The following is a 23905-nucleotide window of genomic DNA, read 5'->3' on the forward strand; positions in this document are numbered from 1 at the left end:
ATTGGGCTAGAACCAAACCTACTCTTCTCGCTAACATTTACTTTATATATATATATATAATTTGAGGCTCACAGCCCTAAAATATGTTTCAGATGATACGATCTTAGGAGATCAATCTTGGTCTGGTCCAACACCAAATCCAGTCAATGCCATTAAATAGAACAAAAGTACTTCGCTTTTGAAAAAGTTAAACTGGTCATGCATGGGCCACACTTTCTCGTGATGCTTTTTCCGTTTCCCACCCAAGAATTGGGATTATTTGTAAACGAGGCCAAAGCCGCGGTTAATTTATTGCTTGCTGGCTCTCTCTCTCTCCTCTTCCTTTCTCTCTCTCGTATGGAGAGCTACTTCCCTCCCTTGTCTTCGTCTCGCCCTTTATTTATACACGCCACTCTCCCCCACTTCTCTTCTCCACTCCTGTCCACTTCTTCTCTCTCTGTCTCTCCTCTGCTTCATCTAGAGATAGAGATAGAGAGAGAGAGAGAGCAATGTCGGTTTGTGAGGAGAAGAAGGAAGAGATGAAGGACGACCGCATTGAGGGGATAGCTTCTTCCATTAGAGTGGTGCCCAACTTTCCCAAGCCAGGTCCCTTCTCTTTTCGTGATTTCACGAACTAAGTTGTTGTTCCTCTCTTCTTCATCACTTCCCGGTCGTCAAAATTCCTTCTTTTTCTGGTTTTCTTGGTGCTAATATGGAGTACCCATCTGGGTATATTGTAATTTGATCGTCTTTGTTTTCCTTGAAAAGATTGCGTCTAGTTCTCGTATATGAAACATTGGGTGCCAATTTTGAAAACTCACTCTGCTTCGTTCTTTTCATTACTGCTATTATTATTACTACTACTTTTCTACTTCATACCAATTTGGCTCAAGCGAAGGATGGATAGCAGGAATCATGTTCCAAGACATCACCACTCTGCTTCTTGATCCAAAAGCGTTCAAGGACGCCGTGGATTTGTTCGTGGAGCGGTACACAGGAAGGGATGTCTCTGTCGTTGCTGGTAATTCTTGGTTTTCCTGTAGCCGTACACGGATATGCTCATCTTTTCTTCTGTGATAATTTCACTCATTGGAGGATGATAGTGTGTTTGTTTGACAAAAAAGAAAGAAAGAAAGAAGGCTTTCGCCCACCTCATAATTTTGATTGGAAAACTTCCTAGTTACCTTTCTGGAGACTTGAGAAACTCTTTTTCCTCGCAGTGGTAGGGCAACCTTGTTTGACTGCAATCGTTCTTAGTGACATAGTTATCATGGACCAGCCGCGAGCTTGTGGCTTGTGGTTGGATTCTGTTTCTTTTGGAGTGGGGTGGCCTTGACACTGATACTGGCATACTGCACACCCTGGTCCCCCCACTCTGATGTAAATTTGTGAAAGGTCCATTACTGTTTGATGGGCCTTTTCATTCTTATTTTCTGTTGCATGTTGTTTTCCCCCTACCTGTTTGGATTTGGTAGGTACGATTGCGATTCCAATGTCGAATCGCATTTATGATCCTTGTCTGCATTTGGTAAATTGGAGGCATAGCACGACATTAGCTGCACTAATTATTCTTGTCAAAAGATGATCATTTAGGCAAAGGAGAAGGTGGCGGATCTTTTAATGCTTCCTTTCTCTAAATAATACTGAGAAAAAAACAGTACGTTGCAGTGGCAGCTGGCAGACCTTCATCTTCCTGAACGTGTTTGTTCTTTGGGTCTTTAATCCTTAAAACCATTCTTGTTTTGATTGAGTATTTAAAGGTTGTTCACAACTCACTGGATTATTAATTTCATGAAATATCATAATTATTTTTAGTAGGCCCACTATGTCGATTTAGAAGTGGCATCTTCACTAACTCTCTTGTCTGGCATTCTGTCCCAAGCTAAACTGCTGCATATTGTGTCGTTGGTAGAATAATCAATTATTACTACAATTCTTAGCGGTATTTTATTCTCTTTTTTCTCTTCCATGCTTTTAATATTCTAGTTTTCATGCGTTTGATCTCATGCTACAATAATTGATCCTTGGGCCTGTATCTTGACTATATTTTTTAATTGTTGTTACTTGTGCATTAATATTTTCTTCTTGCCAGTACATTCTGCAGTTAGACACTACCGAATTTCTTTTCGTTAGCTACAATCTTAGTTTTTGATTGATTTGATGAGATTCCTATTCTTCCTTTGGTAGGAATCGAGGCTAGAGGCTTTATTTTTGGTCCTCCAATTGCGCTAGCTATCGGTGCAAAGTTCATCCCACTAAGAAAGCCAAGAAAGTTGCCTGGTATCGTACTCATAACTTGCCTGCCAACTTTATACTGCTAAGTGCAAGGCCATGCAATCGTCCTATTGTAACAGAATGTAAATGCCACAAAATCAGGCAAAACTATATCATCAAGTAGAACAATCAGCATGCTATCCAAACTCTTACTGACTAATCGCACTTCATGAGTAAAAACAATTGGATCACCAAGTTTCTTGGTCTATATTAGACTAGAAGTGAATTAGAAAACATCATTTTATTTGTAATTGTATCTTGAACATAGCTTGTTCCTTTTGTAGCTACCGACCCTGTTGTATGATCAATTTCATTGAGAACTTTGATTGTTTATATAATGTCTTCATGAAAATATTCACCCTCAGGGCTATTAGTTGGACTAACTAATTATGGCAAATTCTAGGCGAAGTCATTTCGGAAGAGTATGTTCTAGAATATGGAACAGACTGCCTTGAAATGCATGTTGGGGCTGTTCAACCTGGGGAACGAGCTTTGGTTGTTGATGACTTGATTGCAACTGGAGGAACTCTTTGTGCTGCTATTAATTTACTGGGTATGTTATATGGATATGTTGAGTTTGTATAGCTTCTGAAACATAGTACTTCTGCAATCAATGCCTTTTGAGTTCAGATCTCCTCGGAAAATTTAGAATATGCTACTTTAAAGTTGGGCGAGGAGAAAGAAATCTCTTTTAATCAGACAACTTGCTGCACATGGATTACCATAAAATATGTAATATAGAGCCTCTTAATTTGCTTTCTAAATTGATCCCTGTTCTTCTCTTTCTGTAGCATGATATCCATAATCATAACACTGTTAAAATACCTATAATCATGGATTATTATTATTATTAGCTTGATGAGAATCTAGCGCTAACATAGTATTCTTATAGTTTTAACATGCTTATAATTTATAACTAACATTTTAACTTTTATAGGTTAGATATGATGGAAAAATGGAAATTTCTGAAACCATAATGTATCGGGGATTTCTCTGCTTAACAGAAACCAAAGCCAAAACCGAGTTTTGTTATAATGATTACAAAAATTTATCCCAGAAATTGTTAAGTTATTGTAGGTTTTATCTTTAGTTGATATTGTAAATTTGTGGTGGCATGTTGTCAGAGGTTTTTCTTATGTGTAACGATATCTTTGAATATATATTTGGAATTTCCACCGATCTAGATTCTTTGCTTGTAAGTTGCTTCATTGCATCATTAAAGTACTCTCATCCTTCAAAGTCAAAATGCTGCCGAGACTTAGTCGATACTGACTAATTTATGTTCACTTTCACTACTACTGTGATGAACAATGTGTAACACGAGTGAAATAAAAGAAAGAATGAACTACTTTTGACTTTGAGGAATTATATGCTGAGTGTTTGTCTGTTTAATAGCCTGAATCTACAGGGGTGGTTATCTGTACAGTTTTAGTACTTTGCAGTAAACCAGATGATTTGAAGTAGGTGAACCATTTTAGTTTGATCTGACTTCAATCATGCTATAATTATCAGATAAAGACAAAGGCATTTCTCTGGCCTTATGCTCATGGTTTTGACAATGTGAAAGATCCGAAGTAATTCTTTTTCTGTTATGTTATGTTTACGGAAGTTCTGAGCATAACTCGACTGTTTTCATATATAATTTTTTCTGCCATTCTTATTAGTTCACAGCTCATGTTGCCATCTGCAGAACGAGTCGGGGCTGAAGTGGTCGAATGTGCATGTGTCATTGAAATTCCTGAACTGAAGGTGCGTTCAGAAAGATCGGTAAATTTATAATAATTCTGGTCTCATATCAGTAGTTGTATAGCACTTATAATCTCAATTTCTCTATGCTTTTATGCTACCAATTTTTCTGATGATGTTTCGAGACATTCTCAAAAGCTTATGGAACTGATTCTCCCAGTCTCCAGAAGGAATGATCTTACATAATCCTGAACTTAGTTCGCCACACACATTATCTTTTATGTCTTGCTCATTGAGTTCAGCATGTGTATCTCAGGGTCGTGAAAGGTTGAGAGATAAGCCGCTGTACGTTCTCGTCGAGACCCAGTGAAGAGTCTACCGCTCGCAACTCTGTTCAGCCGACCGACGGGAGTGTACGATCTGTGTACATTGGAGGAGTTCCATTCAAATCAGTGGTGGAAGCTGGCATGTTTACTTGGGTTTACTGAAAGTGAATTTTGATTATTTACCATGGGCGTTCATTGTTTATGTCACTTTGTTATGTGATATCCTGGATTTCTGCATAAATAATCTCCTTTCTTATTTCGTAAATTTTATCTACTTTACTAAAAGGTTGCCCAGGAAGTAAGTAGTTCTCTTTGTAACGAAAGTTGGTATCAGGATTTCTACTACTATTCTGCAGAGCTTTGTTTCAATCAGGTGGTAGTATCTAAACTGCAGCTAAAGGAACAACATATGGGGAGCTTACTCTTTTCTATGAAACTACTTTAAGATCAATCGAAACTTCCAACATCTCTTCCATTATATACAAGTTCATGACAGTTGTTCAACTTAGGACTGGCCTAATTGTGGTCCTGGAAGAGATAGAATTACCTTAATATTATCATAGTAATTCTCATTTCCTAGCTAAAACCCTAATAATCTTACTAATGAAAAAAAAATGACTGTAAAATAAATTGCAGAAGTACCCAACCCAAGTGGAAGTGTCAGGGCTTGGTACCCATCAAACATTTACATCCGTCAGGAGTCATAAATATTGAAATCTAACTGCTGCCTTATCTAATATATATTGCTGGAAAAACAAATAGCATTTTGGAAGAAGGGAAGTATTGGAAGTGAATGGCATCACTGTTGGTGTGTTGGGATAACATCAATATGTGTCAGGAACTAGCTATAAAATAAACGAGAATATAGGTGAAATTTTTTGCGTGCTTTGGTTCCAATAAAATGAGCTGCCACCTTCTCAAACCAATTAGAGATGAGGAATCGTCTACATTGTTTCTATATATCTCTCTCTCTCTGGCTGATGATTAAATTGCAGGCAGAGAATAGCAGTAACAGATGTAAGTTACTCATGGAGAGATGTACGTCCGAAATTAAATTGGATCCTGGCGCAGTTGTGCTGTCCCTTCGGTTAAGACTATGCAAAGAATTTCTCCTTGACTATCCACAGAAGTTATTAGATATTCTTTCCATCATAGAATTAATTCTAATACTAAATAATTATTATATATATATATATATAAAACTCAATCTAATTGATGACTTAGAAGATTAACCCTTTGTTCAACTTAACCCGTTAGATGTATCCTTTGTCTGAAATATTAGGTTTTTTGTTATGACAACGCTATCACATTTAAAAGGATCATGTGAGCTTATGGTAGTTTGTCATTTAAAGTGCTTGTCAGTGTGCAATACTGCTAGAATTTCCTGACTTCGTCCTTGTTTGCAATCATTTTTTTGTCTTTAAAGGCAGGACTCACCCCCCCCTCCCCCCCCTCCCCCCCCTTTATATATATATTTTCTTTTTTCTTCTTTAATGTAGTAAAACATTAAACAGTAGAAGATGTGAAATATATTTTTACCACGTGGACTTAAAACAACATCACATGAGGATTACTACCCTCTTACGCCCCTACTTATCCCCCCCCTTTGACTAGTGGTTGGGTGCAGAAGACCTCCATGAATGAGATGTCATGTGAACCATGCATTGAAAGCGAGATTGGATCCTTTTCGTTGAATATATGATAGAAGGCTCAACCATGGACCATCTCATTTAAGTACTAGTGCCACAAGCGGATGTTGATATTTGCTTTTCTCATCAATACTTAGAGCCGCATTCCAGTGGTTGGAATTAGATTTTGGCTTGCTTTGCATAGATAGAGTAGAAGAAAGCTGTTACTATTCGTCTCTGTTTTTTGGGCTTTGTTTATCTCTCTGGAAGAAGTCTTAAGATTGAAAACGATAATTATTATTATAATAAGCTTATAAGATTGTCTTTAAAAAATCCTAATGTTATCTCACTGCATAATCACTATCACAGTAGATAAAATAAGAAGACCCAAATACCAGAAGAAGCAAAAGGATTTCTATATCAATAAAAAGAAAACGATCTTTATCCACAATCTTCAGTTACACTCCACACTACCACCCACGCTTTAAGCTAATTAGCACAAGAATCTTCTAATAGTAATAATAGATTAGGTAAGTAAGGCTAAAAGCTTCTATTGAGCTGCCTTATAGATGATTAGGAAACAGGGGAGGACGGCGCGCGAGTCGAACACCACCAGCTCCCCTTTCCCTACCCGTACCGACTCGCCCTCCGACGCCGGATCCGACTCAGCCCTAACGCGGCCGGCGATGACTCGGCAAACCAGCATCGCTTTCCTGCCGCCGCAGCCGCCGCAGCCGCTCTCGTGGGCCGCGCCGCTGCGCGAGAAGGTCCGGATGCCGTCCTCTCTCGCCGTCGGTGCCACCACGGCGGCGTAGACCTGCTCGGCGCCGTTGCCTCCGGCGGCGCGGTGGAATCGCATCATCTCGTTGCCGTCGGCGGCGCACCGCGGCTCGCCGGAACGGGACGCCCTCGACCTGACCGCCGAGCGGTACTCCTCGAACCGGGCCACAGTTCGAACCGGGTTGTGGACCCGGAAGAGCATCTCGATCTTGCCGGGGAAGCGGCCCGCCGACGACCAGCTCGAGCTGAATATGATCTCCACCACCCGCCTCGACGAATGCCCCTCCGGCAGCTCCGCCAGTGTCGGAAACGACTCCGTCGGCGGCGCAGCCGCCGGCGACGGCGGGACGGCGGGCGGCCTCGGGTTGGGGTTCTTCTTGCGACGTTGCCGGGTCTTCGATGGCTTTTTGGGAAAAGCTGAGGGGTATTTCGGTAAGAGGAGGACGACGTCGTCGTCCTTGGCGCAAGAGAGCGGGAGGAGGGGTTGCTTCTTGGGAGAGGCTCGGGGTAAGACTACATCTTCAAGAGCGTTGGATTTGCAATGGAGAGTCCGGATCCACCCCGTGGCCATCAAATGCGATTGGGTAGAGGATGAGACAGAGAGGAGAAGAGACGTAAGAGAAGAGAGAAGATAGAAGAAGAGAGAAAAATGGAGTAGTTGCGGTTTTTGGTTGGGTTTATATTGGTGTGGGTCGGTGTGTGGTCCATCGATCCATCCATCCATCCCTCCATTTATCCGGGTGTTCGGCGAAGAGTGTGATGATTACTATTTCGTACGATGAAGTTAATTTGTTGTTGTTAATGAGTGGGGATTATCTAATATATATTTTGAATCATCTTTCGTATTTGAAAACCATATACCTTTTAATTATTGTGGCGCAGAGAAAGAAAGCTTTTCTTTTTTTTTTTTTGGGCTCCCATTTATTGGAAGATTATTTTGGTGAGTTAATAAGCACAATGATTCCTTTCTTTAATTTGAAAGGTTCTAACTTCATCCTCTCTTTTTTTTTTCTTTCTAACCTTTGATTCTTTTGTGAGACAGGAGTTATTGGCTATAATGGATGGATGGATGGATGGATGGGCAGCTTTGAGGTAGGGTATACTGTGTCTGTGCTGGACTCTTAAGCAAACTATTATTTCTTGGTATGCAGGAGTAGGCGTTAGAAAATTGATGGTGTTCAGTTACTGGTATGTTTTTGTTTGTTTAGAATTGGCACATGATTGTTGTTTCAATCTGGACGACAACACCAACTATGGAGAATATGTTAAAACGAGTAGATATAATCCAATGGAGACGACGCACAGTAGACAGCGAAAAAGGAACCCAGGGAGGAGAAAGATGGGATGAGGAATGGAGTAGTGTTTCGTCCTTTGAACTCCCGTTCCTCTTGTTCTCATATGAAGGTAATTGGTTTTTATATTCCCTCTCCTGATCTATGCTAACTTTCCAAAGACATGCTATGGTGAGGACTGCACAATTATTTCTGGTTGCATGTGAGATGTAGAATTAGAATTGGATGTTGAAGACCACAACTTTGTTGCAATACAAGTAGATAAAAAGAAACTTTTTGAGTTAATTATATCAATTTACTTGTAGGATTGTTACATTTATTTTCTAGGGCTAATTATATCTTGATCCCCCAACTATCGTTCTATAATATTTTCAAAATTTTGTTAAAAAATACTTTTAAAATCTTTTTAGTGGTATTTATGATAATTTCTCTAAATATATTAAATAAAATGTGAAGATATTTTTGTCCATCTAATTAGTTAATTAATAGTTAATATTTCTTAAATCTATTATTGTAGTATAATATGGTGGCACATTAGAGGCTGCAGGTAAAATATATCTTATGATAATATATACATCATTGATACATTATTAAGTATCTTAAGTTTTTAACTCTAATAACCATCTATATGTTGATCTTGTTCTGATATATTTCAGAAACCGATAGAAATAATTAAGATGTAATAAATATAGATAATTGGGTAAATGAAAAAAAATGTTAGGAAACAATGAATAGATACTCATTTCATCTATAACAAGAGGGATCATCATGTCCTCAGCAAAAGAGAGTGGCAAAAGATGCGAACTCAATAAACATCACCATCATCCATCTCTATCCAACTAGAATGGCTGAGATCATTGCCATTTCAAAGCTGCATCATATTCCCTCAGCCATGGTTGCTTTCATTCGAAATATTGCATCGGAATCAGGTCAAAAGGAGGCTCAACTGGACTCTACAATCTACACCCCAACTTTCTTAAAAATTTAACTCCAATCCTTCCATTAAAATTCGGGGTGACATGATAACTACTAAGCACGTCTGGTCAGTTTTACCTCGGGGAGAGAGGTTGATAGTACATCTAACTTGATGGCCATTGCTTCCTCTTGCTCCGAGATAACTACATTATGGCACTCATCTTCATCACTCTCTTACATGGATGAAAAGTGAAAACCCCTCTCTCTTCTATTGCCTTTGATGTTATGTTATATATATATATATATATATATGCAAAAGAAAAAGTGACAAAGAGAAGAGGAATAGAAGCAACGACTGTAACTGTGGTGGCATAATGGCAGAGAGAGAAAAAAGGAAAAGGGCATACCTCTAACTCCCACTCTTTGATTAACCACTTGTGGAGGTCCCAGAGTGAGAGGCACAATGGGCGTTGCAATATTTTCAGCCACGAAGTGATGGATTTGGCCACTTGTGGTGGTTCGTGGGGGACAAAAGCCCAAGCGAAAGATGCCACCTTTGGAGATTTTGGTATGTAAGAAAGGTAGAATATTCAACATCTATTGGCCCAAAGTTCGAGCACATGGGAGGCAGGGCATTTGGAAGTGGATAATTTAGGATTCGCACAACTCTGCTGACGAAAATTTGAGCAACAATGCGAACTACGAAGCCACTTTTTATTAAAGTTTATGGAACTAAAAGTGTGTGTGGGGGGAGACATAAGGTTAGTATAGCCAGCAGCCTTTGTTTCCTCACGCCTATTTTATTTAATTATATATCTATATCTATATATATATATAGAGAGAGAGAGAGAGAGAGAGAGAGCCAGCCCAATTAAGCCCATAATTTAATGGTCTATCGTTAAGAAAGCTCATAATCTAACGGCCCATTGTTAAGAAAGCCCATTATATAGAAGCCCAATGTTTAGTAAACAATCCAGTCCATTGCTTCATTTTTACTTCATTTTTTTTTTTAATCTTTTGCGGCCCTCCAAATCCTCCGCTCTCATGGCGACCACCACCAAATCCTTGCTCCAACGCTTGATCGATCTCGACACAGCCGTCTCCCTCCGTATCCACTCCTCCTTCGTATGCATCCCCCGGTTACTCCTCAAAACCCTAGAAATCTCCGGGGACGGCAGGTTGTGGTTTCCCATCTCGCTCTCCCTCTTTCCCTTCTCCTCTTCCTCCTCCACCACGTCCTTCTCCCTCCTTTTCTCGCTCCTCCTCGGCCTCCTCCTCGACATCCTCATCATCGGGCTCATCAAGCACCTCGTCCGCCGGCCTCGTCCCGTATACAACAAGGGCATGTCTCTCACCTTCGCCGTCGACCATTGGTCTTTCCCCAGTGGTCACTCTTCTCGTGTCTTCTTCATCGCTTCTTTCCTCTACCTCTGCTACGATTCTGTGCAGAGGTGGATCGGGGAGTACTGGGCTGGGGGAGGAGGAAACCGGCTGGAGAAGATGGTGGTGCCGGCTGTGTTTGTGTGGTCGGCGGCGACTTCGGCGTCAAGGGTGCTTCTTGGAAGGCATTTTGTTCTTGATGTGATCGCGGGAGCGGGACTGGGAGTCATTGAGGCGCTGATCACCTTCCGCTTCGTGAGGTTTTTAGAGATCCTGCCTTGATAACTAATGTAGTTGGTGATACTTATCTTCCTATTTGGAATTACTGGAGGGAATTGGTGGTCATCAAACATTGCAATTGTTCTCTTAATGCTTTCTAGAGTATCAAAAATCTAGACTTCTTTGTTGGCGCAGAATCTTGACTGATGCTTTAACGACTATAAGGAGTTGTGGTTCTGAGTCATTACTCATTAGTGTATTAGGTACTAACTGAGGTCAATTTGGGTTTGCAATTTTATGTGGCTGTCATCACTCAATTTTACATACACTAGCGGGGTACGCAACAGGCGAATTCAAAATGGAGGTCTTTCTATGGAGTATTGACGTGATGATACTCAGGAAGCTTAGCCTACATGATGTATCCTCTTGAAACTAGCTAGTGAAGGGATTGGATGAAGAAAGATCTTGTAGGGGATACGGTTAATTAGGGAAATAAATGGGAAGAAAAAATTAAGTGTCTGCAATGTGAATTTTGAGTGGAGAAGGAAGTTGGACTTTGAAGTGATAGCAGAATAGAAAGAAGGCCTTGAGAAAGGAAATGAGGAGTTCTATGAAGAAATTGAATGAATAAAGCAAGTGATTTATCAATGAGAGGGAAGAGACCAGGGCAATCTGGCCATCGAATTGGGATTTCAACCTTACTGTAGTGCATTATATCTTTCCTGTCAAATTACCAGACGACATAATCCTGCAGTCCAAAGATTTGGATGAGTCCCCTCCCCTCTCCTTTATGAGCAATCCTATTAAATTGCTTTCCTGATTAAGATTTGACGGTGAAGTTTGTTGGTGAAGGTTTCTACTACCGGGATTCCAGTATATAAAAGGTTTTCTTATTATAATTATTCTTCTAAGCTAGTTGGGCTGTCATTAATACATTCTTTCTTGCCACAGTAAAGACTAGATCTTCTAAGTGTTCATACTTAATAATGGCTTGAAGGATAATGTATTAAGGATAAATCACGAGAAATTACCTGAGACTAAGTTCTAACTAAGGAGGCGAGTTATGCCAATGCATGAAGTTTCAGAGGAAACTTTTCTTAAACTTTCAAAGGAAATTTTCCTTTTCAGTCACTGGAGATCAGCATGACAGAAGAAAATCAAGATTTATATAGAAGAATATGAAGCAATTAAAAAGAAAAATCAATAGCATAAAGCTGTACAAAGAGCTAAGAAAACAAACAAGAAAGGAATTTAAAGAGCAAAAACCATATGGAAGGCACTAAACCAAAAGGAACATAAACTTTTTTTGTGTGTGGAAAAAAAAATATAAAAAAGTAAAAGCAAAAAAGAAAAATTCCAGGGAAGTTTTACTCGTGAGAAATAGATGGTAAAACAAGATGATGTTTGCTGCAGGCTTCAGTCTTCGGTTCCAATAAGAAGGACCAGATTCAGTAGTTTGTTACTCTAAATAAAGGGTTGATTTTACAGCATGGTCTCCTTTTCAATCAATAGCTAATTTATCTTATGATCTTATCATAGCACACATAGGCATTGCATGTATATGTAGTTTGTGTAGTGCTTATTGAAAATGTATAAATGACCCTGTATCTGTAGAACAGTTGCAGCAAAGGTGATTGTTGCTGTTCAACACTCTTGTAGGCAAGCAATACTACAAAACCATGTTAGAGCTCTGAGCTAGGAAAAGACATCTTCAGTTGTAGCTTTAGCATGATATCCATTGTAAAGATTGTCAGATTTGCAGAAGGCTATCATGGAACTGCTTGACCATGCTGGGACATCTGAGTGTGCACGTGTAATGGTTTTATTCGATTGTCGGGACAACCATAGCTTGCTAATGGGCACTTCGAGTAATTGTTGAAAGAGTTAAATTTGGTGCAAACTACTTGCTGAGATTTACCTTGTTGTAATCAAAGATTCAAAGGGCATGTAGTATAGTAATGGTGGGTGTTATTGGTACTTTTAAGCTAGAGTTCCTGTCAGATATCATTCATTCCTCTTCAAAAGAATTACCTTTTGCAGAGATGTCAGCCTTTTTGAACTGAAGCTCTCTTATTGTGATCAGTTGTGCTCTATTGGTAGACTTAATTTAGTATTTCTGGCTTTCTGATGTTATCCCCTTTCTTTCCTCGACCTGATCAACAGAAATTGGCAATAGTTGTTTGAGTATCCAATGCTGGTGTTGTGAAGCTGGAATATTACAGGTTCTATAGCAGTGTACGAATGAACTATCATGTGCAGTGATATTGACCCTTATGAATGAAGCTCTCTTTCCTATAGGTTGTTGGCTGGCTGGGAGTCTCATGCAGGCAGAATGGTACATAGCTAGTCCTGGATGAGAGACACATCCCCTCTCTTAGTCTATAGCCAGCTGCATCTCCCACTTCGATTATTTTACCATATTTACAAGCCACATATTGGAGTACAGGTTTGCTCTGACTAGTATCTTGTCCACATGAGTGATTGATTTACCTCATTGAGTCCTGTTATGTTTTATCTGACGCTAGATGGGCAAGTTATGGCAGTGCATGAAGTTTCGATTTCATTTGATGACAGACTTGGTCCTTCTCTTTTTCATTTGTTGTACTCCATGTCATGGTGGAGTTACTGCATAACTTGAGATGCTCTCTTTTGGGTGTCAATCAGTTAAACAGAAGAACCCATATGGCCTTCACTCCTCGTGCGATCAGGAAGCATTTCCTGGTTTCCCATTGCGAGTTAAAAAACTTTTCCCAGGTAATCTTGGAAGAAAGCAGGGTATTTTGCTATTATCTGCTCAAATTAAGATCCTGTATACCAGAATTCCGACCTGCATGCACGAACCAACATAACTTATTGCACTATCTTGAGAGTTGAGACCATGGCTGGAGAGATTTGAAATGGAGAGGGTAAATAAGATCAGATCTACTATGAAAAGAGAGAATAAGTTGCAGTAGAGGTGATATTCTCATTCTTCATGGAGGGCACTCAGAAACAGACTTTAGCCAACAAGAGATGTTCTGAAATGTATTTTTTTGGGGCTAATCTTCTTTCCTTTTCTTACTGAACATTAGTTCAACAGTCCAGTTTCGACCTCTCTGAGCAAATGAACAGTTTTGTCTTTAAGAACAGGGCTGTGGTTGTGATTTATGTATTCCGAGTCATTGCTGTAATTTGTTCTGCCTGCTTAAACTCATTTTATTTGTCACTTGCTTCTCATGTTGTCACACTTTGACAGATTTTACAACTATGTGTAGTAAACTCGGTGTGGGGCACATGCTGTCAAGAAATAATCAAGAGAGAGGTTTGATGGAGCAAGTGCTCTGGTAAGAGGTAGCTGCTATTCCTTGCTGTAAATTTATCATTAGAGTCAGCTATGCACTTGGCGTTTGCTTCGATTTTGTGAAGAGGCATGGAACTGTCTCTTGTCAAGACATGTCTCATGCGCACAGGTCCTAGTCTGGTCTTACTAGGAGTAACAGCATTTATTCTTCTTCTTCTTCTTCGTAGTCTTTCACATCTAAATCTCTTCCTTTTGGTAGGTGACCGCCACGGCAGTAAGCAGCTTCTCGATGCTTTCAAAATTATTCAACTAGTAGTCTAGTGCAACTATGTCAATACAAGGTACCTGAAAGCTTTCATTTTCGTAATGTCCATGGACACTTTGGTGCTAAATGTGGTTTCCGAATGAGATTTTGATTATCTTTTCTTGGCTCGCACAGTTGCTTATATACATCATTGTAGACAAATATTCTATAAACTCAAAACTTATCTTCGAAAATCTAGATCTCTTTTTTTTCTTCTAGTAATTTGGTTGATATATTTAGCTATTTCTACTACTATGCAAGCAGAAGCAGGGGGATGTTCATGCACCCATAAAAAAATTATCATCTTTTCTGCATCTACGTCTGGAGTATCAAAACATTTGACTGCTTTGAAGGCAAGCAGTAGCGTCCTCTCTTTGGTGGCAAGTGTCCACTAGACCACTACCTACTTTATTGGTATCCTTTACAGCTTCCAGGTGTAGAAGCCAACCTAACTGAGGGAAAAAGCAATACATGTCAAAAGAGAAGAATTGCAAGGTGCAACCCATGTGTTTTTCCTATTGTGCGATGGTAACATCATTTTGGTGACTGGAATTGATGAACAGCTAGCATAGAAAACCGTTATAGTTGTACATGCATTTAATAATCATACATCCACAAGCAACATGATCTATTGGAGATCCTGCTTCCAATAATTAAAGCATAGGATAATATAATAATAAATGTAGCATATCCCATTGTACTTCTCTAGTAGTGTCTTCTAATAAGTGATCTTACTTCCAACTTGGTGATACTTAGCACACTTGCTTTGAAATTGTTGTAGCTAGCTGTGGTAGACAGTGTCACCTTTACTTGGAAGAGACGTGCTATGGGGTCGACTTGGGAATCACGAGAGCTTTGATCCAACTCCAAGATATAAACACACAGCAATAATAGCAACACATGGGTTGGTGAGGATTGAAGCAGTCTTGCTCCTCTAAAGTGAGACATTTTTATCTTTGGTTGCCCACTTGGGAGCTTTAATTTTTATTTTTTTCCCTTTCATGAAGCAATTTGTCTACATTTTAGTTGCTTTTCTTTTTCTTTTTCTTTTTCTTTCCCCCCCCCCCCCTTTTCTTTTCCTTTTTTAAGTTTTCTATAGTCAACTCCAAACAGTTGGGAAAAAGGGGTGATCTCTCGCTCTCTCGCTCTCTCTCTCTCTCTCTATCTTTTGTCTATTAGTTCAACCATTTTCTGCTTTCAACTAAATGCAGGCAATATTACTATTGTGAGATAATGATCTGTTACCCATGAACTGACTGCAAGAAAATTCCGTGCGTTTACTCCACTACAATGAGTTGTTACTTGGGAAAAGGTTTTCCCACAGGAATTGATGTGAAAATAGATGTATCTATCGATGATGTGAACTGTACTACTTCCTTCTCTCCTAACCTACCCTATGGCAATAACAGTTCCTCAATTCGTTTTTTTTTTTAATGTTTGACAACCTGGACGCAGGATAAGGCGACGCAGTTTGAATAACAATAGTTGCCCTTTTGGCAACGTATACTCGTTTTTTGTTTTCTGCATAAAAGAATCCAATTTATCTTTTATTCATATATATATATATATATATTCACACCCTTGGTTACCACACTGCGCATGTCGAGTAGTATATTAAGTCTAATTATTCTAAAACCAAGAGGAAGAGAAAAGGACTACTTGCTTGGTACAAGATGGCGAAGTATAAGATGGACCACATCAGGATTTTCCACAGTGTTTGTCAAATTGAGAGAAATGTGTACTGTGTACGGATGCAAAGACATTACTATATCATGGTCCAAAATAAAGGTCGCATAACAAATTCAAACATGACCAACTTGGTTCGATTTTTTGTTTTTCTAAAGAAATTTTGTTAGCCAACTAATATTGCACAGTTCTAACGTTACTTAATACCCAAGTCGCCATCAAAGAAGGTTGTTTATATATTTATATTTATATTTATATACATACATATATATATATATACATATTTGCAGAGCAGCAGAGACATCAGAGAACTCCCTACGAATCGCATCTCAGTCACTCTCTCATCCACACACACACACACACACACAAACACACACACCTTCGCTACTATAAAATCCCTCGTACTACTAAGCACGCATTTAATCCCGCATCATTTGGGATCCGAATCAAATGGAGGATTAACCCCGCCGCGATTTCGGATGCGGGCGAGGGAGATGCACCCGCTCTGCTGCATCGCCATCGACTTCCCCGGATTCGGCAGCCGGTCTCCGGCGGAGCCGCCGCAGGACGAAGGCCGGGAGCGGGCGCTGCTGACGTGCGCCGCGGTGGAGGGGGTCCTGTACAAGTGGACCAACTACGGCAAGGGGTGGCGGCCGAGGTGGTTCTCCCTCCGCGACGGCGTCCTCACCTACTCCAAGATCCGGCGACGGGCCGCGGCGGCGGCTCCGTCGGGTGGATGCGCCGTCCGTGTGATCGGGCCCGCCGGAGCTGGTGGGGTAGGCGAAAAGCCGGTGGCGGTCGTCCATCTCAAGGTGAGTTCTTGGAATTTTACTATAAATGGAAAGATCTCCTCGTTAAGAGGTGGAATAGTTTCCATTCTTAAATTTACTTGAAAGATCTTTATTTCGGTGTTAATATTTGGTAATGGGTCATATCTTGGAGGTGACCACAAACCTGGTAGGGGGATAAGTGTGGGTGGATAAAAGAGGGGGGAATAAGACGCCGCGAGTCACATCACCACGTGCAATAGTCTGCCCCTCTCCGTCTCTTCCTTTAGATTTCCTATCATGGCGTTCGCCTGTGGTTGACGTGGGTATCTTGGAAAAGGGTCCCATCGTCCTTTCTTAGATTATTATAGGGTTTTTATTGCCCTGGAAATAGCTGGATTTTGTTTCAAGTGCTGGGACTAGGAGGTGGGTTCATCGGTGCGCACTACGGCGAGGGGGAGGGCAGTTCTTGTTAGCTTTTCTTTTTCTTTTTTTAAATTTTCATGATAGATGATTAGTCTCTCGAAAGGTGATGCAGTTTGGGCTATTTTTCTTCAAGTGTTTCTTGGTAACATTGTCAGTTCATGCAATTTTTGGAGTTCCTGAGGGATATAGAGAGATAGGAAGGATGACAAGGACCTGTATGTCGTCAAAATAGAGCATTTGCGACTTAAATTTGACACCCACCAATCCCATGAATAAATAATCATCACTTCAAGCAACTTAGACATTTGCTATATTGAGAGTTCACAAAGAATTCTTGAACAAATGCTGTATGTCCATGATCCTGAGTGCATTTACTTGTCGTTGCAGGAATTAGTATTCTGGTTGCTCATGTGTGGATGGACGAGCATGTAAACTAGATGTGTTTGTTTTGCTACATATCAATGCCAAGGAAATTTGTGTTTATAATTTCCTGATTAAGGTCCCTTATTCATGTACTGATAATAGTTCCGTGATTTTTCTAGATCTCATCTATTCGTGAAAGCAACTCAGATGATAAAAGATTCTATATAGTTACACCTTCAACGACTCTTCATCTGAGATCTGATTCTCGGAAAGATCGTGTGGCCTGGATTGAAGCTCTGGCCTCTGCAAGAAATGATTCGTCTATGAGTGGAATTGTAGCTTTCAGTCATAACGAAAAATCCTTCTCGACGGAAAAGCTTAGAGATCGGATGCATGAGGAAGGATTGGGAGAGGCACTTATCCGGGATTGTGAACAGATCATGCACTCAGAATTTTCACAGTATCAAAGAAAGCTGAAGATTTATTACGAAGAATATTTAAGCTTTCTTGGTATAATTCCACAACAGTTGGAGGTATATGTTTTGTTTATATCTTCACATTTCAGATTTCTTATCCATAAGGGCGGTTTCTGGCTGACATGAACATACGAGCTGAAACAATGAAGCACTACTCTTTTTCGATTTATTAATCTGTTTTGTTGATATCTAAGCTTTGCAGATTTCTGAAAGTGTATTTTCTGGATTACATGAACTTGTGAGCTAAAGCTGTGAAGCTTTCCTTTTGGTATATTTTACTTATGGTAAAATGGATTCTTTAATGTGCCACCCATTGTAATCCAAAAGAAGAAATTCTGACATGCCTAGCGGTTTGCCATTGCAACTGTTTATTTTCATAATGAAACTTAACTGTTGTACCAAGATATATCTTTGTTCAATTCTCTAAGAGATTATTAGAGGATAAAGTTGATTGTATATAATATTCAAATTTTCTGTCTCCATAATCCTCTGTTTTACTCATCCGAAAAGGACTTCTCTTTGATATTTGTTTATCTTCTTTACTCTTTTTGATGTATCGCATTATCTTGGTTTGCACTTACTTTTTCTGCCAGAAGGATAACTCTAGAGACCAGTTATTTGTAACTTCCAGCTCAAGTTACTTCTATTATGTTGGCTCAATCAGTATGCAGTCTTTGACTAAGAACAATATTTGCAAATCTGCAAGAATTGTATACATATATGCCATGAATCAGGACTAAGGTCATATCAATGAAAATGAACTCTCTGAAGGAATTTAGGTTAATTGTTGCAAACTTAAACAAATGAAAATGGCAGCTCCACTTTGTTAACTCACTGTTTTTGGTGTTTCACTCACCTTTATTTTCTATTGATTGGTTTGATGAGTTTCCTGAGTTTTTCCTAAAGAGTATAAATTTGTTCATGCAGGAGGATAATTCAGATGTGAGCATAAGCATGCGTGAGGGACAGTTGCAGTTAATCAAGCATGAATTTTCTACCTCTGGACATGGGAAATACAGTGGTATCTCAGAGCTCTGCCTAATTTTTATGTTTACTGTCCAATATTAGCTGACCTGTTAGCCGAATTTTCTAGTCCTGTTTGTTCATTCATCATATTTAAATTAATCTTCTGTGTCTGATTTTGGTTGAGTTTTGTCTTTTACTTTCTCTTAGATCAAATATTTTATGATGCCTATTTGGTTACTAGTGTCTTTTTATTTGAGCTTTACTAGTGAAAATATCTTTGTTGTTGTACATGTTACATAAGCTGGAAGCAAATTCACAACAAGACTAAATGGAATAGTAATAGATAATAACAAATCAAACTAAGAAAAAGGCAAAGCTAATAGCAATGACAAATAGGAAATGCACAACCAATATGCTAGAAATAAAGAACTACTAATCATTTAAACTAAACCACAAATAAGAACACCAAATTCAAAGAATGAGAGACAAGATTTATGTCGTTTGGCGATATGCCTATTTCTGCGGGTAATGCAAAACATCAATCCACTAGTATTAATAGGTGTGACTTAAAAGAGGAAGAAACTCACGATGGGTTCAAACGGCTTTTGAATAGGCTTCAAATGTTGGCGCTTTCAAAACTCTCAGGTTGTGATCCCATTTGAAGGGCCATGGGTCTACTCATATGCTAGAATGTTGGAAGACGAAACTGATGTTGAGCATTGAACGGGCAAGTGATCATTTCGATATTCGATCTACCAGATATTTTATTAAGAAGGAAATATAATCAGATATTCGACCTACTTGGATAACCTATTTAATTAATTATGACAGTTGTGGCTTGTCTTTTAACATCTTACATGAATTGCTTTAATTTCTTTATTTTCTGATGCTCAAGTCAATTCTTCTTCTAATCATATTCCCTTTGATCAGAATACAGTACTACAGAATCATCTGATGATATTGAAAAGCAAGAGCTTGATGAAGTTTCAGATCAAGATGAACCTTATTTCTTTGATACAAAGGAATGTTTTAGTGATTCTGCTGTTATTTGTGCTTCTGAAATGGAAGTCCCGCATGGTAACATGAATGATGCATTTGGGACTCACCCATATGATGCGATAATGAATCTGGAAAGAGAGCACAATGTATTGCCATACATCCAACGCCGTAATAAGTTGCCTGAACCAGTAGAGAAGGAGAAAGGTATTAGCCTTTGGTCAATGATCAAAGATAATGTTGGGAAAGATCTGACAAGAGTATGCCTTCCTGTTTACTTCAACGAACCATTATCATCACTTCAAAAGTGCTTTGAGGATATGGAATATTCATATTTGTTGGATAAAGCTTATGAATATGGCAAAATGGTATGGATCTTGTTTCTGTGCTAACCTCTTATTCTTGTGAACTGTTCCAGTTGCTTCCCATAATTTTCTTCTGTAATTGAGTATATCATTGTAAAAGACTTCTCTAATGGTTAGTACATTGAATATCTCCTTCTGACTTCTGAGTAATATGCACTTAAGCCCTGGGAAACTAATTATTGTTTTTTATGGATAGATCTATTCTCTAGTCAATTTTATTCGATTTATTTTCTTGTATTCTAAAGTGTGGAGCATATATATGTACAATATGTGCTTCAGACGTTGTATGCTTAATTTATTGATGCCATACCTATGAGTTCTGTCAAACAATTCATTGTCTGAAATTTTTTTGTTAGTTTCTCACTATTAACCAGGTAGAGGCTTTATATAAGCTTTTATCCTTAAAAAGGAAAACGAAAAGGAAAGTGAAGCTCTGTCCTCTTTGATGGCTTTCTCCAGATTCACATCCTCGTTTCTCAAGTACTATATATATTTGTTCAGTGGGAGCTAATATGTTGAACTTTATGTGAACTATTGTCATGTGTTGAGCTTACATATTTTGCTTATACCATTCTAATGAAATCTGTATCTAGGGAAACAGTCTCATGAGGATTCTGAATGTAGCTGCCTTTGCAGTATCGGGATATGCTTCATCAGTAGGTCGCATCTGCAAACCTTTCAACCCTTTACTGGGGGAGACTTATGAAGCTGATTATCCTGAAAAAGGAATACGTTTCTTCTCAGAGAAGGTCAGATTTTGATTTTGTTCTTGCTCTTTGGCATGTACAAGTCATCCAAAATAGGGAGTTCTTTTTTCTTTGAAGTTTTACCTTGTAAGACCAACATTTTGTTAAAAAGGATATTTGTTTGAAGGTAACAAAAGACAGCAGGAACTTTCCTACTACTAAGTTTCTCCTGGCAAACCAAATTGTTGTCCAGAGACTTCATGTTTTAAACTTTAATAATTTCAAGGAACCTCTCTTAGTTCTTCATAATGCCAGTTATATTGCACACCGACATAAGCAACCTCTTGTACCAGTATTTCATTCAGTGATCATTTATTTGGAATATGCTAACTCTTTCATATGATAGGTTAGTCATCATCCCATGATCATGGCCTGCCATTGTGAAGGGAAAGGCTGGAAATTCTGGGGTGACAGCAACCTCAAGAGTAAATTTTGGGGGCAATCGATTCAATTAGACCCTGTTGGTGTTTTAACGCTAAAATTTGATGATGGTGAAACCTTCCAGTGGAGCAAGGTCTGGATTTTCACAATGTTTGCACTGCAAAATAACTTTACCTTTTCTTTTGCCACACCAAAGATGTCCACAAAATTCTCATCTCTCTCTCTCCCTTGTTCTTTTTTTCCCTTTTGCAATGCCTTCCAGCATGCATGCTGATGAAAGTCTGCAAATTCTTAAATCAAACGTTGAATGCAAAATGTTATCCTCAGATATTCATTTTGTATCACATGTCAGGTTACAACTACTATTTACAACCTTATACTTGGTAAAGTATATTGCAATCATCATGGAACGATGAATATAAGAGGCAACAGGCAATATTCATGTAAACTGAAGTTCAAAGAGCAATCTTTCCTTGATCGTAACCCTCGCCAGGTAAATATGTGATTCACATGACTGCTTTTGATATGGATCCATCCTGTTGGCTGAGCCATACAATTGTTCTATAAGGTGCAAGGCTTTGTTGAGGATATTGCTGGAACTAAGGTTGCAACATTAATCGGCAAATGGGATGATAACATGTGCTGCACAATAATTGATGACGTGTCCAAGAGCAATGGTAGTAATATAACACATAATTCTACCTTATTATGGAAAAGGAGTAAACCTCCTACAAATCCCACTCGGTACAACTTGTCGTCATTTGCCATTACTCTCAACGAGCTTACATCAGAACTGCAGGTATATATGGCATGGAATAAGCTGGTTAATTACTACTTCGACTCTTATTAAGTTTAATTTTTGTTCTAGTTCTAATCTCAAATGTTTGATCATCGGTTAAGGGGAAACTTCCACCCACAGATTCTAGATTACGACCGGATCAGCGGTATCTAGAGAATGGGGAATATGAGAAGGCCAATGCTGAGAAATTGCGACTGGAGAGAAGGCAAAGAATGGTATTACTATTTCTGCCATAAGTTGTGACTTAAAAGATTAAACATCTCCCCAGCCATGTGTATGATTTACGATTCTATCTTCTCTATATTTTTATTATACAACGCAAGTAAATTTATTAGTCTTTTAGGGGTAGGATGAATCACATTAGATGTTATTTCCTAATCAGCTTTTTGTTTGGAAACTTTCTAGGATAAGCTCCTGTTATACTTTCAGAGCTATCTAATTGTCACATTATTTGGGGCACCAACTACCATAAATTATGAGTTATGTAACTATAGGAACTGACATATATTTTATTGCCTCTGAATACATCCAAGAATTACGATTGCTGTTCAATATGATCATTTAATTATTAGTTACTGCATCACACTAGATGGTTACAACATCACATCTAAGTGTTTCTCTTCGTTTCAATGATCAAGGTTCTCCTTATGTGCAGTCAAAAAAGATGCAGGAAAATGGCTGGAAACCGAGATGGTTCCAGAAAGTCGACAAGGATGAATCATTTCAATATGTAGGTGGCTACTGGGAAGCCAGAGAGCATAAGAACTGGGACGGTTGTCTGGATATATTCAGCAAATCATCTGATGTTCCAAATGCTACTACACCCTCTAGTTAGAAACTTGTTAACTTAATCAGGTGATTTTTCATTTGCATTTTGCTGCCATAAAACATCTCGTTGCAAGATACTTAAAAACTTATCATTATTGCAGACTGTCGAGCGAATGCATTATCCGGAGCCTCATGAATCAGGACGTCCTTTTTTGGCTTTACATATTGGACGCCTTGCAATTGAACATTCTTGGCTAAATAAAGCTCCCAGCATTTCTTTCATAGGGAGGATCGAATTTGTCAATCCTCCACATTCATAGCCATGTACTATTTTTTTTTGGACGTCCGATATTGTGAATGCTACATATAGATAAGGAGATTGTTGATCTATAATGGAACAGAAATAAATCATTGCTGTCCCGTATCTACTATAATGTGCTGATATATTACTTGTCCTCGTTTTGTATCCAATCTTTCTTTCTTATTATTTAGAAGCTTCAGTGGTGGATTTATCCTAGAATAAATCCCTTTTTCTCAGGGATAAATAAATCCCTTTATCAGGGAAACCAGATTCGGTTGGTGACTGGTTAGATGTTCAAAACTTGGGTCCCTCTGTATGCAACCGAGAAGAAGCAGCCATCTTGCAATAATTAGCACCTCACCTAATGACCTTAAAATAATTTCCACGGTTCCATCACTACTTGTAGTACACACACTTGAGAGATTTGGCCTAACATCTTTTAGTCATTTTGATGCAGGTAATAACGTCGAGATATTAAGGAGGAAAAAAAAGAAGAAGAAAACTAATCCACGTACAAATTCTCTGTCATCTCTGTCTTTCCAACAATGGGTCACCCACCAACGTTTTAGTATATAAAATATATATAATACTTTATTGGATTAAAATACACTTATCGCTTCTAGAACTTTTTAACTAGAGGACAACTGCAAAAGTTGTTAATAGAGATGAATAAATAACCTTAATAATTTTGTCTTCTGTAATAAAGGTGTTTGAAGTTGCAAAGTGGTTTAAACCACCAAGAACACAGAGAACTTTGTGTCCAAATAAAGTAATCTTCGTCTGGTTTACAAATGTCTACATT

At 38.9% G+C, this 23905-nt stretch overlaps 4 protein-coding genes across 15 annotated transcripts; 3 read left to right on the plus strand and 1 right to left on the minus strand.

Annotated features, from left to right (window-relative positions):
- Positions 1 to 314: 314 nt before the first annotated feature.
- Positions 315 to 4563, plus strand: LOC140762898 (adenine phosphoribosyltransferase 1-like). Of its 2 annotated transcripts, none has more exons than XM_073100877.1 (6): positions 315 to 585; positions 890 to 1000; positions 2167 to 2259; positions 2657 to 2806; positions 3918 to 4002; positions 4256 to 4563. In XM_073100877.1, the coding sequence occupies exons 1-5, from the start codon at positions 489 to 491 to the stop codon at positions 3998 to 4000; spliced, it is 534 nt and encodes a 177-aa protein (XP_072956978.1). In that variant the 5' UTR covers positions 315 to 488; the 3' UTR covers positions 4001 to 4002; positions 4256 to 4563. The 2 variants fall into 2 exon arrangements, with proteins under 2 accessions (XP_072956978.1, XP_072956977.1); XM_073100876.1 differs by having other exon boundaries at positions 318 to 585; positions 3944 to 4002.
- Positions 4564 to 6305: 1742 nt separating this feature from the next.
- LOC140763332 (uncharacterized) lies at positions 6306 to 7487 on the minus strand. Its single transcript, XM_073101470.1, has one exon. It carries the CDS (start codon positions 7395 to 7397, stop codon positions 6444 to 6446), a length of 954 nt encoding a protein of 317 aa, XP_072957571.1. The 5' UTR covers positions 7398 to 7487; the 3' UTR covers positions 6306 to 6443.
- A 2377-nt stretch (positions 7488 to 9864) lies between these two features.
- On the plus strand, positions 9865 to 15252 carry LOC140764060 (probable lipid phosphate phosphatase beta). Of its 11 annotated transcripts, none has more exons than XR_012104950.1 (4): positions 9865 to 10520; positions 13734 to 13928; positions 14019 to 14100; positions 14845 to 15252. XR_012104950.1 is itself a non-coding variant. In XM_073102510.1 (3 exons), the coding sequence occupies exons 1-3, from the start codon at positions 9925 to 9927 to the stop codon at positions 14020 to 14022; spliced, it is 669 nt and encodes a 222-aa protein (XP_072958611.1). In that variant the 5' UTR covers positions 9865 to 9924; the 3' UTR covers positions 14023 to 14829. The 11 variants fall into 11 exon arrangements, 4 of the variants coding, with proteins under 4 accessions (XP_072958611.1, XP_072958610.1, XP_072958612.1 ...); XR_012104951.1 differs by having other exon boundaries at positions 13734 to 13802; positions 14845 to 15250; XR_012104948.1 differs by having other exon boundaries at positions 9866 to 10520; positions 13734 to 13809; positions 14845 to 15250.
- An 809-nt stretch (positions 15253 to 16061) lies between these two features.
- On the plus strand, positions 16062 to 23253 carry LOC140764073 (oxysterol-binding protein-related protein 2A-like). The gene is made up of 11 exons (XM_073102533.1): positions 16062 to 16561; positions 17485 to 17838; positions 18709 to 18802; positions 19678 to 20111; positions 20702 to 20857; positions 21201 to 21368; positions 21588 to 21728; positions 21804 to 22034; positions 22136 to 22249; positions 22690 to 22889; positions 22964 to 23253. Exons 1-10 carry the CDS (start codon positions 16229 to 16231, stop codon positions 22867 to 22869), a joined length of 2205 nt encoding a protein of 734 aa, XP_072958634.1. The 5' UTR covers positions 16062 to 16228; the 3' UTR covers positions 22870 to 22889; positions 22964 to 23253.
- The last annotated feature ends 652 nt before the right edge of the window (positions 23254 to 23905 follow it).

Source organism: Typha angustifolia, chromosome 7, assembly GCF_048772165.1.
Source record: "Typha angustifolia cultivar Huaian chromosome 7, ASM4877216v1, whole genome shotgun sequence".
In the NCBI taxonomy this organism is placed as follows: Eukaryota; Viridiplantae; Streptophyta; class Magnoliopsida; order Poales; family Typhaceae; genus Typha; species Typha angustifolia.

Bases quoted from the DNA above. Each gene is read 5' to 3' on its own strand.
- LOC140762898 (XM_073100876.1), top strand. From the start codon at position 489: ATGTCGGTTTGTGAGGAGAAGAAGGAAGAGATGAAGGACGACCGCATT. The intron at 2,260-2,656 runs GTATCGTACTCA...GGCAAATTCTAG, and splicing joins AAAGCCAAGAAAGTTGCCTG to GCGAAGTCATTTCGGAAGAG. The intron at 4,003-4,255 runs GTGCGTTCAGAA...TGTGTATCTCAG, and splicing joins TTGAAATTCCTGAACTGAAG to GGTCGTGAAAGGTTGAGAGA.
- LOC140763332 (XM_073101470.1), bottom strand. From the start codon at position 7,397: ATGGATGGATGGATCGATGGACCACACACCGACCCACACCAATATAAA.
- LOC140764060 (XM_073102510.1), top strand. From the start codon at position 9,925: ATGGCGACCACCACCAAATCCTTGCTCCAACGCTTGATCGATCTCGAC. The intron at 10,521-13,733 runs GTTTTTAGAGAT...AACTATGTGTAG, and splicing joins ATCACCTTCCGCTTCGTGAG to TAAACTCGGTGTGGGGCACA.
- LOC140764073 (XM_073102533.1), top strand. From the start codon at position 16,229: ATGCGGGCGAGGGAGATGCACCCGCTCTGCTGCATCGCCATCGACTTC. The intron at 22,035-22,135 runs GTATATATGGCA...TCATCGGTTAAG, and splicing joins AGCTTACATCAGAACTGCAG to GGGAAACTTCCACCCACAGA. The intron at 22,250-22,689 runs GTATTACTATTT...CCTTATGTGCAG, and splicing joins TGGAGAGAAGGCAAAGAATG to TCAAAAAAGATGCAGGAAAA.